The sequence below is a fragment of the Haliotis rubra genome, unplaced genomic scaffold (assembly GCF_003918875.1).
Source record: "Haliotis rubra isolate DU_JTF1 unplaced genomic scaffold, ASM391887v1 Scf642, whole genome shotgun sequence".
Classification (NCBI taxonomy): domain Eukaryota; kingdom Metazoa; phylum Mollusca; class Gastropoda; order Lepetellida; family Haliotidae; genus Haliotis; species Haliotis rubra.
The window spans coordinates 415,121-437,438 of NW_025767349.1; the positions used below are offsets into that span (position 1 = coordinate 415,121).

Here is a 22,318-nt window from a genome sequence, read left to right on the forward strand (position 1 = left end):
AGTCTAATACGTCTATAATTCTAGAATAGAGAATCTCGTAACACTAGAGCTGTGTACTTCTTTAACACTACAGTTGTAAACCTGTGAAGATCCTGGTTAGAATTGATCTTCAGTAACCCATGCTTGTCTTAAGAGGCGGCTAACGGGATCGGGTGGTCACGCTCGCCGACTTAGTTGACATCGTATCCCAATAGATCGATGCTGATGATATTGATCATAGGATTGTCTGGTCGAGACTCGATTGTTTACAGACTGACTACATATAGCTGGAATATTGCTGAGTGCGATGTTAAATACCAATCTACCATCTACAGTTGTGAACTCCTTCGACACTAGAGTTATGAACCTCTATAAAACTAGATCTGTGTACTTCCTTTAACACAAAATGGAATAAGTTTCTACATGAGTTACCATGGTCACATTAAAACAGGAATGTCTCAGCTGTGATGAACAAACCACATGTCAACTAAAAATGCAATTAATGACTACAACTTATTAAATGTCTACATAAAAATCAAAGTCTACATAAAAAGCACTAAACATGTCATGAAAATATCTGGTAAGGTCTCTCCCTCATGGGTCGGAAACATAACAAAATATACTGGTAGATATATCATCTAAAAAACACATATTTCTAACCTAGCAAACTTAAAATCTCTCATAACAAACACATAAATGATCCCAAGCTAACATTTCCAGAAAAAAAAACACAACATGAACAAGACATAAATTTGCAATCAGATTTTGTTCTTTTTCAGGGCAATATATTACTTCAACATTTCCAATAAAATATAAAATATCCAAACACATTTAATGAATGAGAGATATCCAATCTTATGCGGTTTATATGCTAACACAAATTGATAGTTTTGTATCTATATATCTTCACGTAGCTGAGAATAGCTGGACACACTCTTCCCGCTGGATTTTCCACGATGTTTTTCATAAAATTCTAAATCTTGGACATCAGCCGGGTTGTGCTGTTGGTATTCATGTCCGGGGACGGCACTGAAGTTGACGCCATCATGATCTTCCTTCAGCTCCACTGTCCAGAATGGTTTCCTTGGCGGGAAGATCTTCCAGCGCCGGTACACTGCAAACCCTACCACTGCACAAAGGGCCAGGATGACAGCAATGCAGATGGCGGCAATCAGACCTTTAGAAGGACCTGCATCCTGGGCTCCTGCTGATTCATCTAAAATATTCAAAATATAATTATCAAAAAAAACACCCTTACAGTTCATTTTCACGTTCACTTATTATAAATGCATCTTCCTAAATTTTGTCCAAAATTTACTTTAAGTATTATCTAAAAAGCTACTTTGCAAACTTTGATACAAGACAATTTTTTTAGCTTCAGTCAGCCCATAGTTTGGGGTTAGGTTTTATATCAACCCAGGGTATAAATTCAGGTTTGTAGCTCAACACTATAACAAGAGTCATCAGAAGATGACATATCCCCCCGGCCCCCACATATTTGAAAGAACAAATCATCTGACATTTATAAAAGACCAAATCATTTCCATGGAAATCATGAAAAATATAAATGCCAAAAATTTGTTAATAGCAAAAGGCACCACTTCAAGATCTGTCTCATACATCTGCCAAGTTCTGTTGAAAGATGTTGAACAGTTTCAGAGTTGTGCTCCGGAAACGATGCCCACCCCTCCCTTTTGAGACTAAGTCCGAATCGTTTCTATGGAAACTGGGAAAGATAAAAATGCCAAAAATTTGCAAATAGCAAAAGGCACCACTTTAGGTTCTGTTTGATATATCTACCAATTCTTGCAGAAAAAAATTGAACGGTTTTTGTGTTATGCTCCAGAAATGAAGCCCACCACTCCCTTTAAGACTAAGTCCAAAATGTTTCCATGGCAACCAAGAAAAATAAAAATGACAAAATTCTGTAAATAACAAAAGGCACTACCTTAGGTTCTGTTTGATATATCTACCAATTTTTGCTGAAAAATATTGAACGGTTTTGGAGTTATGCTTCGGAAACAAAATGATTACAGATGGACGGACAAGGCGTCGACTATATCCCCCCACATTACATGCCGGGGGGCATGTGATCAGTAAAATTAATTATCCTTATTTCTCTCAGGCACAAATAATAAGTTGGTGGATTCGTAAGCCAGGTTGTATATACGTCTGCCCAAGGCCTGACCATGATAGTAACCCCCATGTTCTACCCTCCAATGACTATCATCTGAAGTGGTACTCACGGTACAGAATGCAGTGTCTGTCCTGAGTTTTGTTCCTGACGAAGCCCGGGAGGCACTTCTCGCAGTTAAAGCCGGTGGTGTTGTAGGCACAGTGGGTGCATGCACCTGGGGAAGATATCACAAGCAGTCAGTCAGTTGGGTTGGAACGAATCTTTGAACAGAATTCAAAGATGAACATTCTGGTTCCACACATGAGCATGGCTACGTCACTGACAAAGCGTCATAATTGGGAAGTATCAAGGAACAAAACAACGAAAAAGCAGATCCTGGCACTACTAAGGGAAGAAACCTAAGATAGCTGAGCCACTTGAGTGAGTGAGTGAGCAATATTCCTGCAATAACACGGCGGAGGACACCAGAAATGGGCTTTACGCATTGTACCCATGTCTGGAATTGAACCCAGGCCTTCAGATTGAGGAGCGGACAATTTAACCTTTAGGCTATCCCACCGCCCCCTGCGCCACTTGAAGCAGAAGACACAGACACGCCGCTGGCACAAGAACATGATCTGTTAACATGGGAGTGAGGTCTGTTTTATGCTGCGGTCAGCTATAAGAATGTTGGTCATACGTTTTGTCGACCATGACACCTCTCCATTGCCAGCTGATTAAAATGTTCGTAATAATACAGTACGTTTTCATTGATTGTTGTTTAATGCCGCACTCAGCAATATTCCAGCTATATGGGGGCAGTCTGTAAAAAATCTAGTCTGGACCAGATAATCCAGTGATCAACAGCATGAGCATTGATCTACGCAATTGGGATACAATGACATGTGTCACCAAGTCAGAGAGCCTGACCACCTGCTGAATACTAATTCTAACCCGGATTTTCATGGGACAATAATACAGTAACAGTCAACCAACAGGTCTATTTGTCCATATCTCCTAAAGTATGGGAATATATGTATGCATTGGTCAACACACCTAAAAGGTATAGGCATATATATGGCATATAGTGTCATGCTTAAGTGCAATGGTCTACAAGGGGGTATAAATAATTTCTAGTTATCACCAAGACGTATTCAGGATAGAAACTTTATTTTGATTTCTTGTCCTTTAGACTTCTCTACATAATCACCATCCAGAGTGACACATTTCTCCCAACATTTCTTTACCTTGTGCAGACAGCTTAAATAGACCCCTGATTTCATGGAAAACCAACCCTCCACCTCTTCAATGACCTCATTGGTATCGTTAAAACGGAGTCAACATCTTGGCTCAACTGTGAGGGACATATGACCAGTTTGAAAATTCCTTTTCCATCTCACAACAATATCATAAGATGGACTATCTTCACCACAGATTTCATCTCCTCGTGAATGTGTCTGGCAGTGCAACCCTTCAAGTGCAAAAACTTGATAACGCTGCGTGCCTCAATTTACTCCATACATGGGGTTACTCATGTTTTGGATCAACTAGCACAAGATTGAATAAAGTGATGTAAATAGTTTTTGGTCCATCAACTAGATAAGGATCTCTGATGTTACCTGAAAATTTTCGTCATAATTTCTCAATAAATTCATGGTGATATAACTTTTTGATATCCCCTCATACAGGCCTTGAAAAGTATGGGTATATATGTAGGTGTATTGGTCAATAGACCTTGCAGAGCCTGGGCATACAGAAGGATGAGACAAGCCGTGGAGTCTCCACTGTACCTGTGTATGGGTCGCAGATTCTGTGTGCTGCAGGGTCGTTGTTGCCGTTGCAGTGGCAGGGAACACATTGGCCGTGGTAGCGGTAGTAGCCGTTGATGCACGACTGACAGAGATGCCCTGTGTAGTGGGGTTTACAAGCATTGCACACCAGGTAACCTTCACCTGAAACACAGCACACACCTGGTTACATTCACCTGAAACACACAGCACACACCTGGTTACATTCACCTGAAACACACAACACACACCAGGTAACCTTCACCTGAAACACACAGCACACACCTGGTTACATTCACCTGAAACACACAGCACACACCTGGTTACATTCACCTGAAACACACATTACACACCTGGTTACCTTCACCTGAAACACACAGCACACACCTGGTTACATTCACCTGGTTACATTCACCTGAAACACACATTACACACCAGGTTACATTCACCTGAAACACACAGCACACACCAGGTAACCTTCACCTGAAACACACAGCACACACCAGGTTATATTCACCTGAAACACACATTACACACCAGGTTACATTCAAATGAAACACACAGCACACACCAGGTTAGCTTCACCTGAAACACACATTACATGCCAGGTTACCTTCACCTGAAACACACATTACATGCCAGGTTACCTTCAGCTCAAACACACATTGCACGCCAGGTTGCCTTCACCTGAAACAAACATTACATGCCAGGTAACCTTCACCTCAAACACATATTACACACCAGGTAACCTTCACCTTAAACACACATTACACACCAGGCACCTGAAACACACATTACACACCAGGTTACCTTCACCTGAAACACACAATACACACCAGGTTACCTTTGCCTGAAACACACATTACACACCAGGTAACTGAAACACACATTACACACCAGGCAACCATCACCTGAAACACACAATACACACCAGGTTACATTCACCTGAAACACACAGCACACACCAGGTTACATTCACCTGAAACACACATTAAACACCAGGTTACATTCACCTGAAACACACAGCATACACCTGGTTACATTCACCTGAAACACACAACACATACCTGGTTACATTCACCTGAAACACACAACACATACCTGGTTACATTCACATGAAACACAGCACACACCAGGTTACATTCACCTGAAACACACAACACACACCAGGTAACCTTCACCTGAAACACACAGCACACACCAGGTTACATTCACCTGAAACACACATTACACACCAGGTTACATTCACCTGAAACACACAGCACGCACCAGGTTAGCTTCACCTGAAACACTCATTACATGCCAGGTTACCTTCAGCTCAAACACAGATCGCACGCCAGGTTGCCTTCACCTGAAACACACATTACATGCCAGGTAACCTTCACCTCAAACACATATTACACACCAGGTAACCTTCACCTTAAACACACATTACACACCAGGCACCTGAAACACACATTACACACCAGGTTACCTTCACCTGAAACACACAATACACACCAGGTTACCTTCGACTGAAACACACATTACACACCAGGTACCTGATACACACATTACACACCAGGCAACCATCACCTGAAACACACATTACACACCAGGTTACCTGAAACACACATTACACACCAGGTTACCTTCGCCTGAACACACATTACACACCAGGTAACCTTCACCTGAAACACACATTACACACAAGGTAACCTTCACCTGAAACACACATTACACACCAGGTAACCTTCACCTCAAGCTCACACATTACACACAAGGTAACCTTCACCTCACACATTACACACCAGGTAACCTTCACCTGAAACACACATTTTCACCTCAAGCTCACATTACACACCAGGTACCCTTCACCTCAAGCACACACATTACATGCCAGGTAACCTTCACCTTAAGCTCACATTACACACCAGGTAACCTTCACCTCACACATTACACACCAGGTAACCTTTACCTGAAACACACATTACACACCAGGTAACCTTCATCTCACACATTACACACAAGGTAACCTTCACCTCAAGCTCACATTACACACCAGGTAACCTTCACCTCAAGCTCACATTACACACCAGGTAACCTTCACCTCACACATAACACACCAGGTAACCTTCACCTCACACATTACACACCAGGTAACCTTCACCTCACACATAACACACCAGGTAACCTTCACCTGAAACACACATTACATGCCAGGTAACCTTCACCTCAAGCTCACATTACACACAAGGTAACCGTCACCTGAAACACACATTACATGCCAGGTAACCTTCACCTCAAGCTCACATTACACACCAGGTAACCTTCACTTCACACATTACACACAAGGTAACCTTGACCTTAAACACATATTACACACCAGGTAACCGTCACCTGAAACACACATTACACACCAGGTAACCTTCACCTTAAGCTCACATTACACACAAGGTAACCTTCACCTTAAACACACATTACACACAAGGTAACCTTCACCTGAAACACACAGCACACACCAGGTAACCTTCACCTGAAACACACATTACACACAAGGTAACCGTCACCTGAAACACACATTACACACCAGGTAACCTTCACCTCAGGCTAACATTACAAACAAGGTAACCTTCACCTTAAACACACATTACACACCAGGTAACCTTCACCTCAAGCTCACATTACACACAAGGTAACCTTCACCTCAAGCTCACATTACACACCAGGTAACCTTCACCTCAAGCTCACATTACACACCAGGTTACCTTCACCTCACACATTACACACAAGGTTACCTTCACCTCACACATTACACACCAGGTAACCTTCACCTCAAGCTCACATTACACACCAGGTAACCTTCACCTTAAACACACATTACACACCAGGTAACCTTCACCTCAAGCTCACATTACACACAAGGTAACCTTCACCTTAAACACACATTACACACCAGGTAACCTTCACCTCAAGCTCACATTACACACCAGGTTACCTTCACCTCACACATTACACACCAGGTAACCTTCACCTCAAGCTCACATTACACACCAGGTTACCTTCACCTCACACATTACACACCAGGTTACCTTCACCTGACACACACATTACACACCAGGTAACCTTCACCTCAAGCTCACATTACACACCAGGTTACCTTCACCTCACACATTACACACCAATTTTCCTTCACCTCACGCTTTACACAGCAGGTAACCTTCACCTCAAACACACATTACACACCAGGTAACCTTCACCTCAAGCTCACATTACACACAAGGTAACCTTCACCTGAAACACACATTACATGCCAGGTAACCTTCACCTCAAACACACATTACACACCAGGTTACCTTCACCTCACACATTACACACCAGGTAACCTTCACCTCAATCTCACATTACACGCCAGGTAACCTTCACCTCAAACACACATTACACGCCAGGTAACCATGGTTACTATTCCTTACGGTAGTAGCATGTTGGACCGTTGGTGGCCAGGGAGCTGCAAGGGCACCTGTTGCAGGGGAAGTAGGGGGCACTGCGGTAGTATCCGGGTCGACACATCTCACACAGGTAACCAGTGTACTGCCGACTACACTTGCACTTTCGGCCACTGGCAAAGTCACAAGAGGAATTCGGAACAGATCCCAAAAGGGAACAGCGACATTCTGAAAGAAATTTAAATCTGTCTTAAAACATGTCACTATTTTGTCCAGCATACTTTATTGTGGGGAGGGGTGGGGCTGGATGCATGTGTGGATGATGTATGAATAATTGTGAGGGTGCAGGTGTACGACCTAATTTACATGTTTACATAAGATATGTAAGATAAAATAGCAGCACGAGCTAGGATGTTTTTGAACGGACCTTTTTGAACACTGAAAGAGACAGTCCGTTTACAGAGGGTGAGTGAGTTTAGTTTTACGCCGCAGTCAGCAATATTCCAGCTTTATGGAGGCGGTCTGTAAATAATCGAGTCTGGACCAGACAATCAAGTGATCAGCAGCATGAGCATCGATCTGCACAACTGGGAACCGATGACATGTGTCAACCAAGTCAGCGAGCCTGACCACCCGATCCCGTTAGTCGCCTCTTATGACAAGCATGGTTTACTGAAGACCAATTCTAACCCGGATCCTCAATTTGTGTTGGAGATATACAAGGTGAACTTGTGTTGGAGATCTACAGGCTGTAATGTGTGCCTACTTGTGTTGGGAGACATACAAGGTGTAATGTGTGCCTACTTGTGTTGGGAGACATACAAGGTGTAATGTATGCCTACTTGTGTTGGGAGACATACAAGGTGTAATGTATGCCTACTTGTGTAGGAGATCTAAAGGCTGTAATGTGTGCCTACTTGTTTTGGGAGACATACAAGCTTTAATGTCTGTCTACTTGTATTGGAGATCTACAACCTGTAATGTGTGCCTACTTGCATTGGATGTCATAAGCTATAATGTGTGCCTACTTGTGTTGGAGATCTACAAGGTGAAATGTGTGCCTACTTGTGTTAGAGATATACAAGGTGTAATGTGTGCCTACTTGTGTTGGAGATCTACAAGGTGTAATGTGTGCCTACTTGTGTTGGGAGACATACAAGGTGTAATGTGTGCCTACTTGTGTTGGGAGACATACAAGGTGTAATGTGTGCCTACTTGTGTTGGACATATACAAGGTGTAATGTGTGCCTACTTGTGTTGGAGATCTACAAGGTGTAATATGTGCCTACTTGTGTTGGAAGATATACAAGGTGCAGAGATGCCAACCCATATGATTTTATCATATTCGTTACGAAAAAACAACACAAAATACGCGACTTTGATAGCAGTAAAAATATACAAATTTTAAAAAACCCACATTAAATGAAATTTTGAAGTAGCATATGTACCATACACAATAAATTTCGACCACATATTCAGTATCAAGCTATATGTAGATACTGACTACTGATTTAGGTGCATACAGTGTTAATTACAACATTACCTATATATTTCTTTATTAAATATGAAAATTCTTTAGAAAAGTTAATAGTAATTTTGGCCCATAAAATACTGATTATTGCATCAGTTTTGGCCAAAATACTAACTGGACTAAATTAGGGTTGGCATCTCTGAAGGTGTAACTTGTGCCTACTTGTGTTGGCTATTACAAGGTGTAACATGTGCCTACTTGTGTTGGAGATGTTGGTGGGGGTTGTCTCCTCTATGGTGGTGGAGTTGAGGATGTCTCCCGATGTGAAGTGTGCCGAGACAAAGATGCTATACGTGGCGCCAGTCTCCAGTTTTGTTAGGTTGTACTCCGTCTGATTGGCTGGCACGTCTACTGTCTTCACTTCTGCACCTGACGACAGAAACACACAGAGTGAGAGGGGATTCAGATCACATGGTTCCAGCTTAAACAACCTGTAAATAACAAGGCTGAAATTGAATGGTCTGCAGCTCCATGTTTTCAGTCTATTTATCAATAACATTAATATTGTAACATGTCACCAAATGTTACCAGCTATTTTCAGTTGCTATTAAGTAGCGCTGCAATGAATACACTATGTGGCGAATATGATACGTATCATGAATATTGGATAACGAATACGAATAATTATTCACGAATACAATATTGTAGTTAAGTGATTGATGTACAATATGGAACGCCCATGTTGACAGTTTTGATTTGTCACAGCAATAACCAGTGATCTCATGACACTCAAATTTGGTATATAATAGTTATAATTGACAGTACCGTGCGGCTTTGGCAAACTAACATGACTTGCACTACTGCAATGCTAGTACATGTTCCATTCTTGCATATCTCACTTTGGAAAAGGACATAGGGATTCAAGTAAAACATGCTCCCTTAAAAAAATCGTAAATATTTGTAGATATTCGGTTCTGGTGACCATGAATAACGAATTGAATTCATAAAGGGCTACTGTTCAATTCACCGAATATGCGAGTGAATCGTTACAGCCTTACTATCAATGTACTGACACATAGGTCATGGGGTGAGTGAGTGAGTTTAGTTTTATGTCTCTTTTATCAATATTCTAGCAATATCACGGCGGGGAACATCAGAAATGGGTTTCACATATTGTGTCCATGTGGGAATCGAACCCGGGTCTTCAGCGTGATGAGTGAACGCCTTAACCACTTGGCTACCCCACTGACCCATACGGTCATTGATATCAGGAAGCATTGATAGTTTTATTAGCATAGTTGTATCCTGCTTTGGACAGTATTTTCATTAAATCACCAGCGTGTCAGCTTGTTATGGGAAGAGAGCCAAACGTTAAGCAGGTCTTAGACATTTATCAGTGAGTGAGTGAGCTCAGCTTTACATCGTACTCAGCAATATTCCAGCTATATGGCAGCGATCTGTAAATAATCGAGTCTGGACCAGACAATCCAGTGATCAACATCATGAGCATCAATCTGCGCATTTGGGAACCAATGACATGTGTCAAGCCGATCACATGTCATTACATGACCACCCGATCCTGTTAGTCAATTGGGAGGAAACAATACACATGGTTTGTGTTATACTTATATATGACTTCAAACTAAGTGCCTTGATTACATAATGCCATTTAGAAAGTGGTCAAATACAACATATGTTATAAGTGCCTTGCTGTGCAAATTTGGAACAAACATCAGTTTCTTCAAAATCTTGTGGTTCTTTCTTTAATTGCATTTCAACACTGCATTTAATGAAAATATAAACCTGGGCCCTGTTTCACAAAGCTCTCGTAAGTCTAAGATCTCGTAACTTTTCTCGTATCATTCATACTCCCTATGTTACAGTATAGGAGGTATGAATTCTACGAGAAAAGTTACAAGATCTTAGGCTCACGAGAGTTTAGTGAAACGGGGCCCTAGAGAATAAAGTCTTCTCTGTGCAAAGTCATGGCATTATTAACTATTGTGAAAACATAAGATATGAAACTTCAAATTCCAGTTTGGGAACATTTACTAAATCTGCTGCAGACTTCGGTCAGTTAAATCCCTTCACTTATGGTGACAAAAAACAAGGGTCAAATTTTCTACCCATGATCTAGGTTCCTGGCATGGCAAAGGGAAGTCACTCTGCTCAGCCAGCTGTCTCCCACTGCCATCTTATATGATTGGACTTCCCATGCCCTTGCAATACACCCGTAGAGATCTGGGTTAGAATTTACCGTCAGCAACCCATGCTTGTCGTAAGAGGCGACTAACAGGGTTGGGTGGACAGGCTCGTTGACTTGGTTGACACATATAATTGTATCCCAGTTGCGTAGATCAATGCTCGTATTGTTAATCACTGAATTGTCTGGTCCAGACTCGATTATTTACAGACCGCCACCATACAGCTGGAATACTGCTGAGAGCGGCGTAAAGCTAATCCAGAGGTACAGATAAACTGCGTATCTGTGTAAATTACGCAAATATTTATGTAAAAACTCAATTCTCATTAAGTCAATTGTGTACAAGTACGCTTGAATGTTTGCAAATACTCAATAAATTTTATCTTACGAGCGTATACACAAAAATGTCAAATCTTAGCCTGCGTAGCGGTGCATAGATAAAATAACTGAGGTAAATTGAGAGGTTCTATTTCAACACATGAATTTGGCAAGTTGCAACTTCTTATCGTTTCTCATATTACAGATCCAATATAAATACCATTTAAACTTTGTTATATTTTAAAAATTATACCCAATTGAGTTTGAGCGAGGTGGGTACAATTTATTTGGTTACTCAAAGGAAAATTAGGATACCCAACTGAGATGAACACAAGCGAGTACATAACTCAATGACCCCAAAAGTTATCTGTAGCTCTGCTAAACCCACCCTTGAAATTAACACAAAATCCAGTATCTCAAAATGTCAGCATCCTGAAACACCAAAGGGACATAACTCTGCACAATGTATTGTCTACTCTACAATTAAGCCACCATTAACCTTAAGAATCAACACAAAAGACACAAGAAAGTAAAGTAGAAAAGAAATTTGCGACAACTAACCATCTTCTTTCTTGACGTAGCTGACAACATACTTCTCAACACAGCCTTGTTCAAAAGGAACATGTATCAAGTCTGTGGGGGCGTCGGAAGAATTAGTGTCAATTTTCTTATTTACAAAATTGACAATATTGTTGACAGTGTTCACTAGATGCTCCATTGTGTCAATGCTTTTAAAGGCTTCGTGTGACAGGCACTTTGGCTTGTACACCAGCAATTTACTCCCTGACGGCTGATCTGTCTTGGACGAGTCATTAACTGGCATAGACACTTCAACTGTTGCCGTGCTGACGTCCCCAGTAGGTGGCGCTAGGGTGGCAGTCACAGTCTCGTTGACTATATGGCTTGAGTTCCAGTATAAAACGTCTCTACTGTACCCAGTGGTGACATTGCTGTCAACTTCATGCACTGGGTACACGGCGGGTGCATCCCATTCAATGAAAATGTTTGTCCTTGATACAACCATGGCTGTCAGGTTCGCTGGGGGCTTTAACTGAACGCTGATCTGAGATTCATCTGCAACATACAATTACATAAAATTAGAAGTAGTAGTAGTTTTTGTTGTAGTAGTAGATGTAGTGGAAGTAGTAGTTATAGTAGTAGCAGTGGTGGTGGTGGTGGTGAGTGAGTGAATAATAGTAGTAGCAGCAGAGGTGGTGGTGGTGGTGGTGAGGAGTGAGTGAGTGAGTGAGTGAGTGAGTGAGTGAGTGAGTGAGTGAGTGAGTGAGTGAGTGAGTGAGTGAGTGAGTGAGTGAGTGAGTGGGAGTGAGTGAGTGAGTGAGTGAGTGAGTGAGTGAGTGAGTGAGTGAGTGAGTGAGTGAGTGAGTTTTATGCCGCACTCAGCAATATTCCAGCTATATGGCGGCGGTCTGTAAATAATTAAGTCCAGACCACACGATATGTCGTAGTAGGAGTAGTCACTAGTAGTAGTAGTAGACAATGAGGATGGCAGCATCAGCAGTGGCAGTGGTGATGAAGATGATGATGATGATGATGATGATGATGATGATGATGATGATGATGATGATGATGATGATGATTACAATGGACATGCGAGGGCCTAACATAAACCTTACATGAGTCAGAGACCAATAAACCTGACAAAAGGCATTGTTTTATTAACTTAGCATGCTAAATGTACTGTCTTATAAAGATTTCATACCCATTGGTTTAGATGGTTATGAGGTGTGATCTTATGCCTGCTTTCAGCCATGCTTGACGACCATGTGTACGTTAAATATGTAACAAGTTATTTCATTGGCTGATAAACTGCAAATCTGACGATGGATATACAACGCATCGAATCTGATAGGTCAAGAGTTAATGCATTCAAAAATGGCGTAAAACATCGTGGTTGTTGGTTTGTCGAAGTATTGCAGGCAAAAATAACTTTAATCTAATATTAATAAAATGTCAACTTTATGTGAAGGTAGGTTTCTTTAGAAATAGGACGGTTAAGACTTCCGCCCGTATTCCCCTTAAGTTTTAACGACGAGAAACATGGCATTTTTAGAAGTTGAAAATGTGTTTCAGTATGTTCAGATACAGTTGAAAACATGTTAAAACTCATCCTTATCAGGTGAGGAATATATGTTAGATTCTGGTGATATGATTTGAATGAAGTCTTTCCATAGGACGCGCCGATGAGGACGAGCTCTGAGAAATTTTATGGGCCATGTGAAAAATTATATTGGAGTGAGTGAGTGAATCAAGATTTTAAGTCACATTGACAGTACTGGAGCCACTGAATATGAAAATATGGTTATACATATTGTTTAAAGTAAAACTAGTTGCCATGGAAAAAATGCCAAGAAATATTTGGTAAAGTTTGGTAAAGAAATATTTAACGGTTTAAAGTTCTGTTCCAGAAAAGAGCACAACACCAATTTCACTATTTTCAGTCAAAGTTAAACTTGTTGCCATGGAAATGCAAAAAATATTATAATCAGAAATTCAAAACTACTAAAAGCACCAGTTCATCACCAGACCTATCTATGTGCCAAGTTTGGTGAAGAAATATTGAACGGTTTAAAAGTTCTGCTCCAGAAATGACAAATGTGCATGGATGCACGCATGGATGGACGGAGTGCATTTTAATATACACACCCCACCCCACCCCACCCCAAATTTCCAAACTTCGTTGCATGTTCATTTTCGGTGCGCTACGTGTGTTGGGATGAGTCATCTGGCACTTTTACAAGGGACCAGTCATTTCCTGATTTATTGAAAGAGAAGGTCAACAAGAATACAGGAAGGTCATCAAGAGTCATAACATGCCATATACAGTGGAAACCGCCTAAGTAAAGACTGCTTAACTAAACAGACCTGATAAGTAAACACTTTTGTTGGGTCCCGGCAAATTTCTTCATTAATTATCACTATTAGAGTCTGGTTAACTAAACTCGGATAAGTAAACAATACCGCTTAACTAAACGTCTTCTCATGGTCCCTGGAAGTAAATTACTTAACAAAAGAGACCGGATAACTAAATTAGCGATCACCACATAATCCGACATGAGGGGCAGTCGTGTCAGTCTCCAGTCAAACAAACATCCTACTTACAGCTCGCTGGCGTCAAGCAGTTGACAATACACTGCCAGCCCTGATTAGTTGTTCATTGTAACATATGCATACATATATATGCATACGGGTGTCATTTGCAGGTTTTGTAAGTTTGGATAAGTAAAATACCTGATAAGTAAACAATTTTGGCGAGTCCCTTGGAATTTTACTTATCAGGTTTCCACTGTATAATATGGATGCATTCGAAGAAGTAACAGAGCAATGTCTTACACTTGGGACATCTGGAAGTCTGTTCACAGGGTGAACAGCATGTGCTTATGCATATGCATACTTAAATCAACATCTAGATCCAGACAAGAAACATTTCTGAGCATACATACTTGTGATCACTGTTGCCACAGGTACACGTGAGTGAGTGAATATAGCTAAAGCATGGCAAGCCGCTATTTGCAGCTCTTTCAACAAAGATATGAAATACTAAGGGTCACTATTGAGGGGGAAACAACATTGCGATAGCGAAAGTCTATTGTGACCAACTATTGCAATAGTTTTTTTCTCCTTTGTCTCATTTAAAGTCATTTCCCAAATGAATGTATAGTTTGTATGAAATAAAAACAAGTTGAAGTAATTTCAGTCTCTTTAATATCTGACAAGAAACTTGAAACCCAGATCAAGTTAACAGTTAACATGGAACAGACGCGGATAACTCTAAATCAAAGTGAGCGAATCTGGAACTAACTGTATTTTGCGTTGCGCGCTGTGCACTTATCAACGGAAGTCAATTAATAAACTATCCATAGTCACACAAACTATCGATGCATCGATAGTTTTTCGTTTCTAGCATCGATTAATTGCTATCGGAGACTCAACAATTGCAATCCATCGATAGTTTGATGCATCGTTACAGTCCTATGAAATACTGCATGAACCAATACAGTCTAAGTAGCTGCTAGCAAGTATGATACAAAAAAAAATGAAAAAAGGATAAAATAGATAACAATCTGAATATTGTAACCATGGAAACAAAATAAATATTATATTTACATTAAAAAGACATTCATAAGAAACCAAGAAGGAAGGTTTTATGTCACAACAATCGCAAGGAATAGGCCTTTACCATGTTTACCTCCAGGGAGAAATAAACTCAAGAGTGAGGTGAAGTGAAAGTGGGTTTAACGTCGTGCTTGAGAATATTTCGCTCATATGACGACGTGCATGCGTGTGTGTGTGTGTGTGTGTGTATGTATGTGCGGCTGCTTGTACTAGCCCCGACTGAAGCTGGTTTTATAGTGCTAGCCCACTGAGATACCATGCCGCAGTGAAGCATGAATACCCCACTCAGACACATTATTCTGACTCCGAGCCAACCAGTCCTTGTTGTACCCATTAATGCCGAGCGCCAGGCAGGGACCAACAAGCACCACATTTTAACGTCTTATGGTATGACGCGGTCAGGGATCGAACCCGCGACCTTCCGCTCTCCGGGCGGACGCTCTAACCACTACACCACGGAGGCGGTATAAACTCAAGAAAAAATAATTCATCGATGAGTGTGTGAGTGAGTGAATGAATGAGCTTAGTTTTACACTGCTTGTAGCAACATTCCAGCAATGTCACAGTGGGGACACCAGAAATGGGCCACACACTTTGTACTCATGGAGGGAATCAAACCTGGGTCTTCAGCGTGACGAGTGAATGCTTTCACCACTTGGCTACGCGCCAAAACCCCAATTCATTGATGATACAAAATATACACTTAATACTGGCACCAATCCTGTTGACTTAAAACTGGATGATTAGTATCAGGGTATGAAATAAGTCCTGTCCGACCGTCCGTGACGGGCTAGATTTCTGCCGGACGGTCTAATTTTACAGCTAGCGGACGGGTGAAAAAAAATGTGTCCACTGGCACTGTCTATTAGTATTTAAGAAGGACTGGTTAAATCTCTTCTGGGCTTGTAAGTTTGTTAAGTTTGGCTGTTTTTTTGGCATATTTTATACACTGTTAGTATATTGTGATATTATACTACTCACACTTTGAAATTCTTATCACTATCCACCTGACGAAGGGGCTAGAACTAGCCCAGATACGTTGTGTAAAATAAATCAAGAAGTTGTCATCCATAAGATTTGTCTTGTATTACTCACACTTTGCTAAGGATCACAAAAATTCACAACTTTACTTAAACATAGAGTTATGATTTGAAATTGTATTCATTTAAAAATAGTTAAACGATAATATGGTAACCCCTCTTTAGGCAAACAGTCACTTTAATCTAACCTTATGCACCTGATACATGAGTAACCATAAAAAATGGTTTTCATGGCATCAATCAACCATTTTGCAAATCATGGAACGAGTCATTGACAAGTACACAACACCTGTCAATAGCAGGTATGGGATCCACAAGATGAAATGACACACTGTATGATCCAGGCTTACAATAAGCTTAGATATTTAAACCAAATTTGACCCAACATCATAGTTTTCTGATGAATCCATGATTTGATCCTTAGCAAAGTGTGAATAATGTACAACAGGGGTGGAAATAACTTTAAAATTGCTAGTGTACTCCGGTACAATGGCACATGTAAAATCACTTGCCCTGATAATTTTTCCACTATACCAGCCGTTTTCTTGTTGATTTTTTAAATAAACAACATAATTAATATTGGAAAGTCAACTGGACACCGGTACAGTGTGATATACAAATTTGCTTGCCCAACAGAAAAAAAACACTGGACTCGGGCGTCGGGCAATGGGATATTTCCACCCCTGTACAATACATTAGCTTAATGGGCCAAAGTTGAAGTCATAGCCTAAGTTTAGTCAGAAAAACGTGATGACACTTATTAAGCAGATCATGGCAATTAATAATACAAAGTAGACATAACTATCCTAACCATTGCTAACTATTGCTTTGTTGAATGGCATGTGTGGGAGATGGGATTTTGTACCTTAGGCTAGTATTTTATCTATAGCTATAAGTGAAACTAACATTTTACTTGTGCGTTTTCCCTAAATCCGGATATGTTACTTGTTGTGGATCTGTAAATGATAATGAAAATTTACATACATGCTAAAAATTGTCATTTCTCGAAACTATGATGATAATCGGCTACACTTTAGACACATCCGCTGCCATCAGAATATAAACCAAACAAAGTGTAGTGTCTTATATTACTGAACACTTCGCATGTCAGCTAGCTGTACCAGCATAACCCTAAGAGAGGGCCCTGACTGGGCATACTGTTTAAAGTAAAACATATTAAAAACATAAGAAGAGTCAAATATTTAACATACCAAAAATTAACATAAAATGTCAAAATAAAAATGCACTGTGTCAATTATATTTTTACTGTTGTCCATTATCATGCAAATATGTTGTAAATCTTACATGTATTTAGGTCTAACAACACGACAAAAACAACCTGCTTGTAATATTGGTAAAACACAAACGGTAAGGTAATGAAACACAAGCAGAACCATATGTCTCCATGATTCCCTATAGATAGACTGACAATCCACATTTGCATAGAAATGATTTTGCGTTTTAGTTTCAACTTGACAGCTTGCCCTCTAATCAAGTGTTTTAACCAAGTTGAGAAATGATGATTGACTAAAAGTCCCTAATTTTAGTGCTACTGACTGGAAACACCCCCCATCAAGACCCTCTCTAACACTGTCAACACGAAACGTAACTGTCAAGTTAGGAAACGTCATAATCCAACACACGGCACTAATCATGCTAATTACAACACCTACTACTAACGAACTAGATATTAACTGCAAACAGTCAATAAGCCATAGAAAGAGAGTCTAAAGTATATTGGCCATATTGGCTGAAGGAAGACTCCATGTTGTCACTCACAAACACCCATCAGAACTCGAGGCTCCGAATACTTTTGGAGCTATTGACTACTTCTATGTTTGATCCCCAGGGATTGAAACAGTGCTTAATTTGCATGCCATGGTATATTAAATATTGAAATGACACGGATGAAATATTTTAATGTGCCTCAAGGGCACAACTCAAAATTAAATGATAAAAATAGGTTCTCATCATGATTCATTTATTGGAAAATGCGATAAATTTCACCAAATGAAATCCTTCAAAACTTAATCGTGAGCCCCATCAACAAGAGGAAACTGTTTATCGGTGGCGCTCTCAATCTGACAATCCATTTTGATTGCCATTGTGCAGAAAAGGAAGTAAATGCTTGGATGAAAGCATAGTTTCTGGGTCCGGGACAAACAAAGCTGATCTATTCTTGCAGTCACAACAGTGTTCAGGAAATCAATCTTTTAAGTTTAAAGGTTCACATGATGCTAACTGATTTAATAAACAAACTGAAATGAATATATTAGTGTGATGTTCTAAGTCTAACTAGATCATCCACAGACATGGGCACACTTATTTTCACAAAGGTAAAACTAAACTATCTGGCCAGTGCCAAATGCAACCCATCAACATGATAAAGGAATTACATTTCTTTCCCTGCTCACAAATTATTGAAGCTGTTTAAAAATGTAATTTTTATGATAAAATGCTATTTCAGGTGACTTTATGTTTGTTGTTTGTGTGCTGCCCAAGTCTGTAACACATGGCATAAACTCGACCCAGCAATGTCTAGTTAACATAAAGCGAGATGTTGTAGCCATTATACACATTAGTCACCATAGCAGAGTTCATATATAATACCTTAAAATAGGATTTCATAAAAATACAGTATGCACATTGAAAACTCTACAATTCATCTAAAGCTATGTGAAATGATGCAGCTTCCAGATGACAGACCAAGTCATCACCATGTAGACAACTAAACATATATCACTACCCAACACAAATGGCCAATAAGGTCGTACAGAACAAGTTTCTGACACTAACAGAGAGGGTACATTTCTGTATTGTGATGTCAGAGGGAGAGGGTATATTTCTGTATTGTGATGTCAGAGGGAGAGGGTATATTTCTGTATTGTGATGTCAGAGAGGGTATATTTCTGTATTGTGATGTCAGAGGGAGAGGGTATATTTCTGTATTGTGATGTCAGAGGGAGAGGGTATATTTCTGTATTGTGATGTCAGAGAGGGTATATTTCTGTATTGTGATGTCAGAAAGAGTATATTTCTGTATTGTGATGTCAAAGAGTGTATATTTCTGTATTGATGTCAGAGAGTGTATATTTCTGTATTGTGATGTCAGGAAGAGTATATTTCTGCATCGTTATGTCAGAGAGGGTATATTTCTGTATTGTAATGTCAAAGAGTGTATATTACTGTATTGAGATGTCAGGAAGAGTATATTTCTGCATTGTTATGTCAGAGAGTGTATATTTCTGTATTGTAATGTCAAAGAGTGTATATTACTGTATTGTGATGTCAGGAAGAGTATATTTCTGTATTGTGATGTCAGGAAGAGTATATTTCTGTATTGTAATGTCAGAGAGTGTATATTTCTGTATTGTGATATCAGAAGGAGTATATATTTCTGCATCGTTATGTCAGGAAGAGTATATTTCTGCATCGTTATATCAGAGAGGGTACTTCCGTAGTATCTCATGGATTAGTCATCCACTCAGTCATCGCCATAGCCACGACAGGTCCTAAGGTCAAGGCATGACCCTATATCAGCATGATCAGGTCATGTCTTGACTGCAGGACCCCATCACTGCTCTCATGTAAGTCAGAGACACACAGGGTATACAAGTAAAGAGAAGACAACTTGCAGTTATTAGTCTCACTTGCACCAGGTGCAAGTCATTTTTTGAGAAATAAATCAACAATTAATCTAACAATATAAGCATAAATATGTCAGCTCCATTTTGTTCTAAACTTTGAATAGCTATGGCAACGAAACATTGCTATTCATAGACACGTCGCGGCTATGATAGCTCAAGATTGTAAACAGGGATCAGCTGTGTCTCTGCGTTGCTATGGTTTCAATGGTACTACATGACATAAATATGTTTATGTGCACCGAAACCCCTGATGTTTTAACACACTACGTTGCAACTGGAATTTGGCTGGTGCAACTAGGTTTTTATCTTAGGTTGCACCTGGTGCAAGTAGGTTAACATCTTTTAAATCAAGCCCTGTATTGTCAAGCGCCAAACATGATAAACATCAAGTCTACTTGATAACGAATATGAATATTGGGTTATGAGTACAAAAACAAGTATGCAGCTGAATCATTATTCATTATATTCAGTTAAGCAATAACAAAATATATTCTATGACAAGATTTGACCACAGTGACAGTGTAACATATGTTATATTTGGGACTACACTTTCTTAGTAAAGAACAGATTCTAGTACTTTTAGGGTTGAGTCCCATCCGGGATTCGAACCCACACCCTCAGAGTCAGGCACCTAATCACCAGCACACAAAGTCTGATGCCTAGACCGCTCAGCCACTGCGACTCCACAGATGGGTACACAAAGTCTGCAGTCAAGACTACCAGTTGCCCGACTTCCATTTTGTGGAAGCCGTGTGGCTGAGCTTGTGTTCCATACAAGATAATATACACACTAATGTTCCATACATGATAATATACATACAGGTGTTGAAATACCCCATATATTAGTGTGCCATGGCACGGTAAATATAGAAATGGCATGGCTAAAAAAAGTTCTCGGTGCCCTTTTGACACGACTAATTTTTTAAGAGACATAACTCACATTTAGTCATTTAATCCCCAAACAATTATTTTTTTCCAAATTGAATTATACCATACATATCTGAATGTTCATAAACCCATTTCTTTATTTAACAATAAATTTCAAATGATGATCATCATTGTCATTTATTCTAAAAACTTGTGGGCATACTCAATTTCAGAAAGGCACACCGAAAATATTTGTCTGGTGCCTTAAGGCACACTTAGAAAAAAATGTATTTCTATCCCTGACACAGTAATGTTCCTTACATAATTTACACACTTGTATGTACCATACATGACAAACACACTTAAGTCACAAATACATTACACACCTATGTCCCATTCATGAAAATACACACGTCTGTCGCAGGATAATCTACACACTTCTACTCCATACATGATAATTTAAACACTTATCTCTCATACAAGCTAATATAAACACTTATGTCCCCTACATGATAAGCATGATAATATAAGTATTACAATGAATGAAAACTTGTCACCTTATTCAAAATGGTATTCCAATCTACACCATAACATCAAATATATCGTAATTGAGAAAATGCATATCGATTATGTCCATAGAAGTACCTTCCTTGTTCACAAGACCAACTTCTAAATGCCAGTCAAAGACCAACACTTGTTTTGGTCATAAAATCCTCAAAAATGCCAGACAAGTTTTTTTCCATGCTATTCTTAAACATGATGCAACATTATCCTAAAACCATGTACAAGTAATCAACTGAATTCGTTAAAATATAATCCTCATTTCTCACAAGTGAGTAAATATCTTCATCGCCGTATATTTTAGCTATTGGGTTTTTATATGTTTCGTGGAAGTACAGGTAGGTAAGCCAAAGATCCTAATGATTAAAACATCATCCAATTCGACAATATTCAAGCATTAAGCTTTTTTAAAGCTGGTGAAAATGTAATTAACTGACAGGTATGTGACTATGCTAAACTTCGAGCTTACAAAAATCGTAGACCAATAATTCATGTTATCAAATACCGTGGACACAAATTTACCACCAGAAATTATCCATAAAATCGTCAATTTGAAGGCTACACACCTGTTCCGTTCGCTTTCACCTGGGGTTGCTCGGTGCTGACATCTCCCCGAACTGCCTGAAGACAACACAGTATCACCAACCAATATATTGTTGTCATTTTGTAATCACCAGGCGATCAAACGTATTCCGTATGTGACAACTTGATGATATTCTTGTGATTCATCTGTTCAATAGTTCAGCTGGTTTTCAATGGCGCACCTCGTT

The 22,318-nt window shown here is 39.7% G+C and overlaps 1 protein-coding gene across 1 annotated transcript; it reads right to left on the reverse strand.

Moving 5' to 3' along the window:
- Nucleotides 1-219: 219 nt before the first annotated feature.
- On the reverse strand, nucleotides 220-22,318 carry LOC124256888. The gene is made up of 7 exons (XM_046690858.1): nucleotides 22,115-22,318; nucleotides 11,861-12,373; nucleotides 9,037-9,207; nucleotides 7,335-7,535; nucleotides 3,886-4,047; nucleotides 2,226-2,330; nucleotides 220-1,195 (listed from the first exon to the last, which is right to left on the reverse strand). The coding sequence occupies exons 1-7, from the start codon at nucleotides 22,209-22,211 to the stop codon at nucleotides 876-878; spliced, it is 1,569 nt and encodes a 522-aa protein (XP_046546814.1). The 5' UTR covers nucleotides 22,212-22,318; the 3' UTR covers nucleotides 220-875.

Bases quoted from the DNA above. Each gene is read 5' to 3' on its own strand.
- LOC124256888 (XM_046690858.1), bottom strand. From the start codon at position 22,211: ATGACAACAATATATTGGTTGGTGATACTGTGTTGTCTTCAGGCAGTT. The intron at 12,374-22,114 runs GTGTGTAGCCTT...TGTATGTTGCAG, and splicing joins GGTGAAAGCGAACGGAACAG to ATGAATCTCAGATCAGCGTT. The intron at 7,536-9,036 runs GTAGGCACATGT...AATTTCTTTCAG, and splicing joins CACCAACATCTCCAACACAA to AATGTCGCTGTTCCCTTTTG.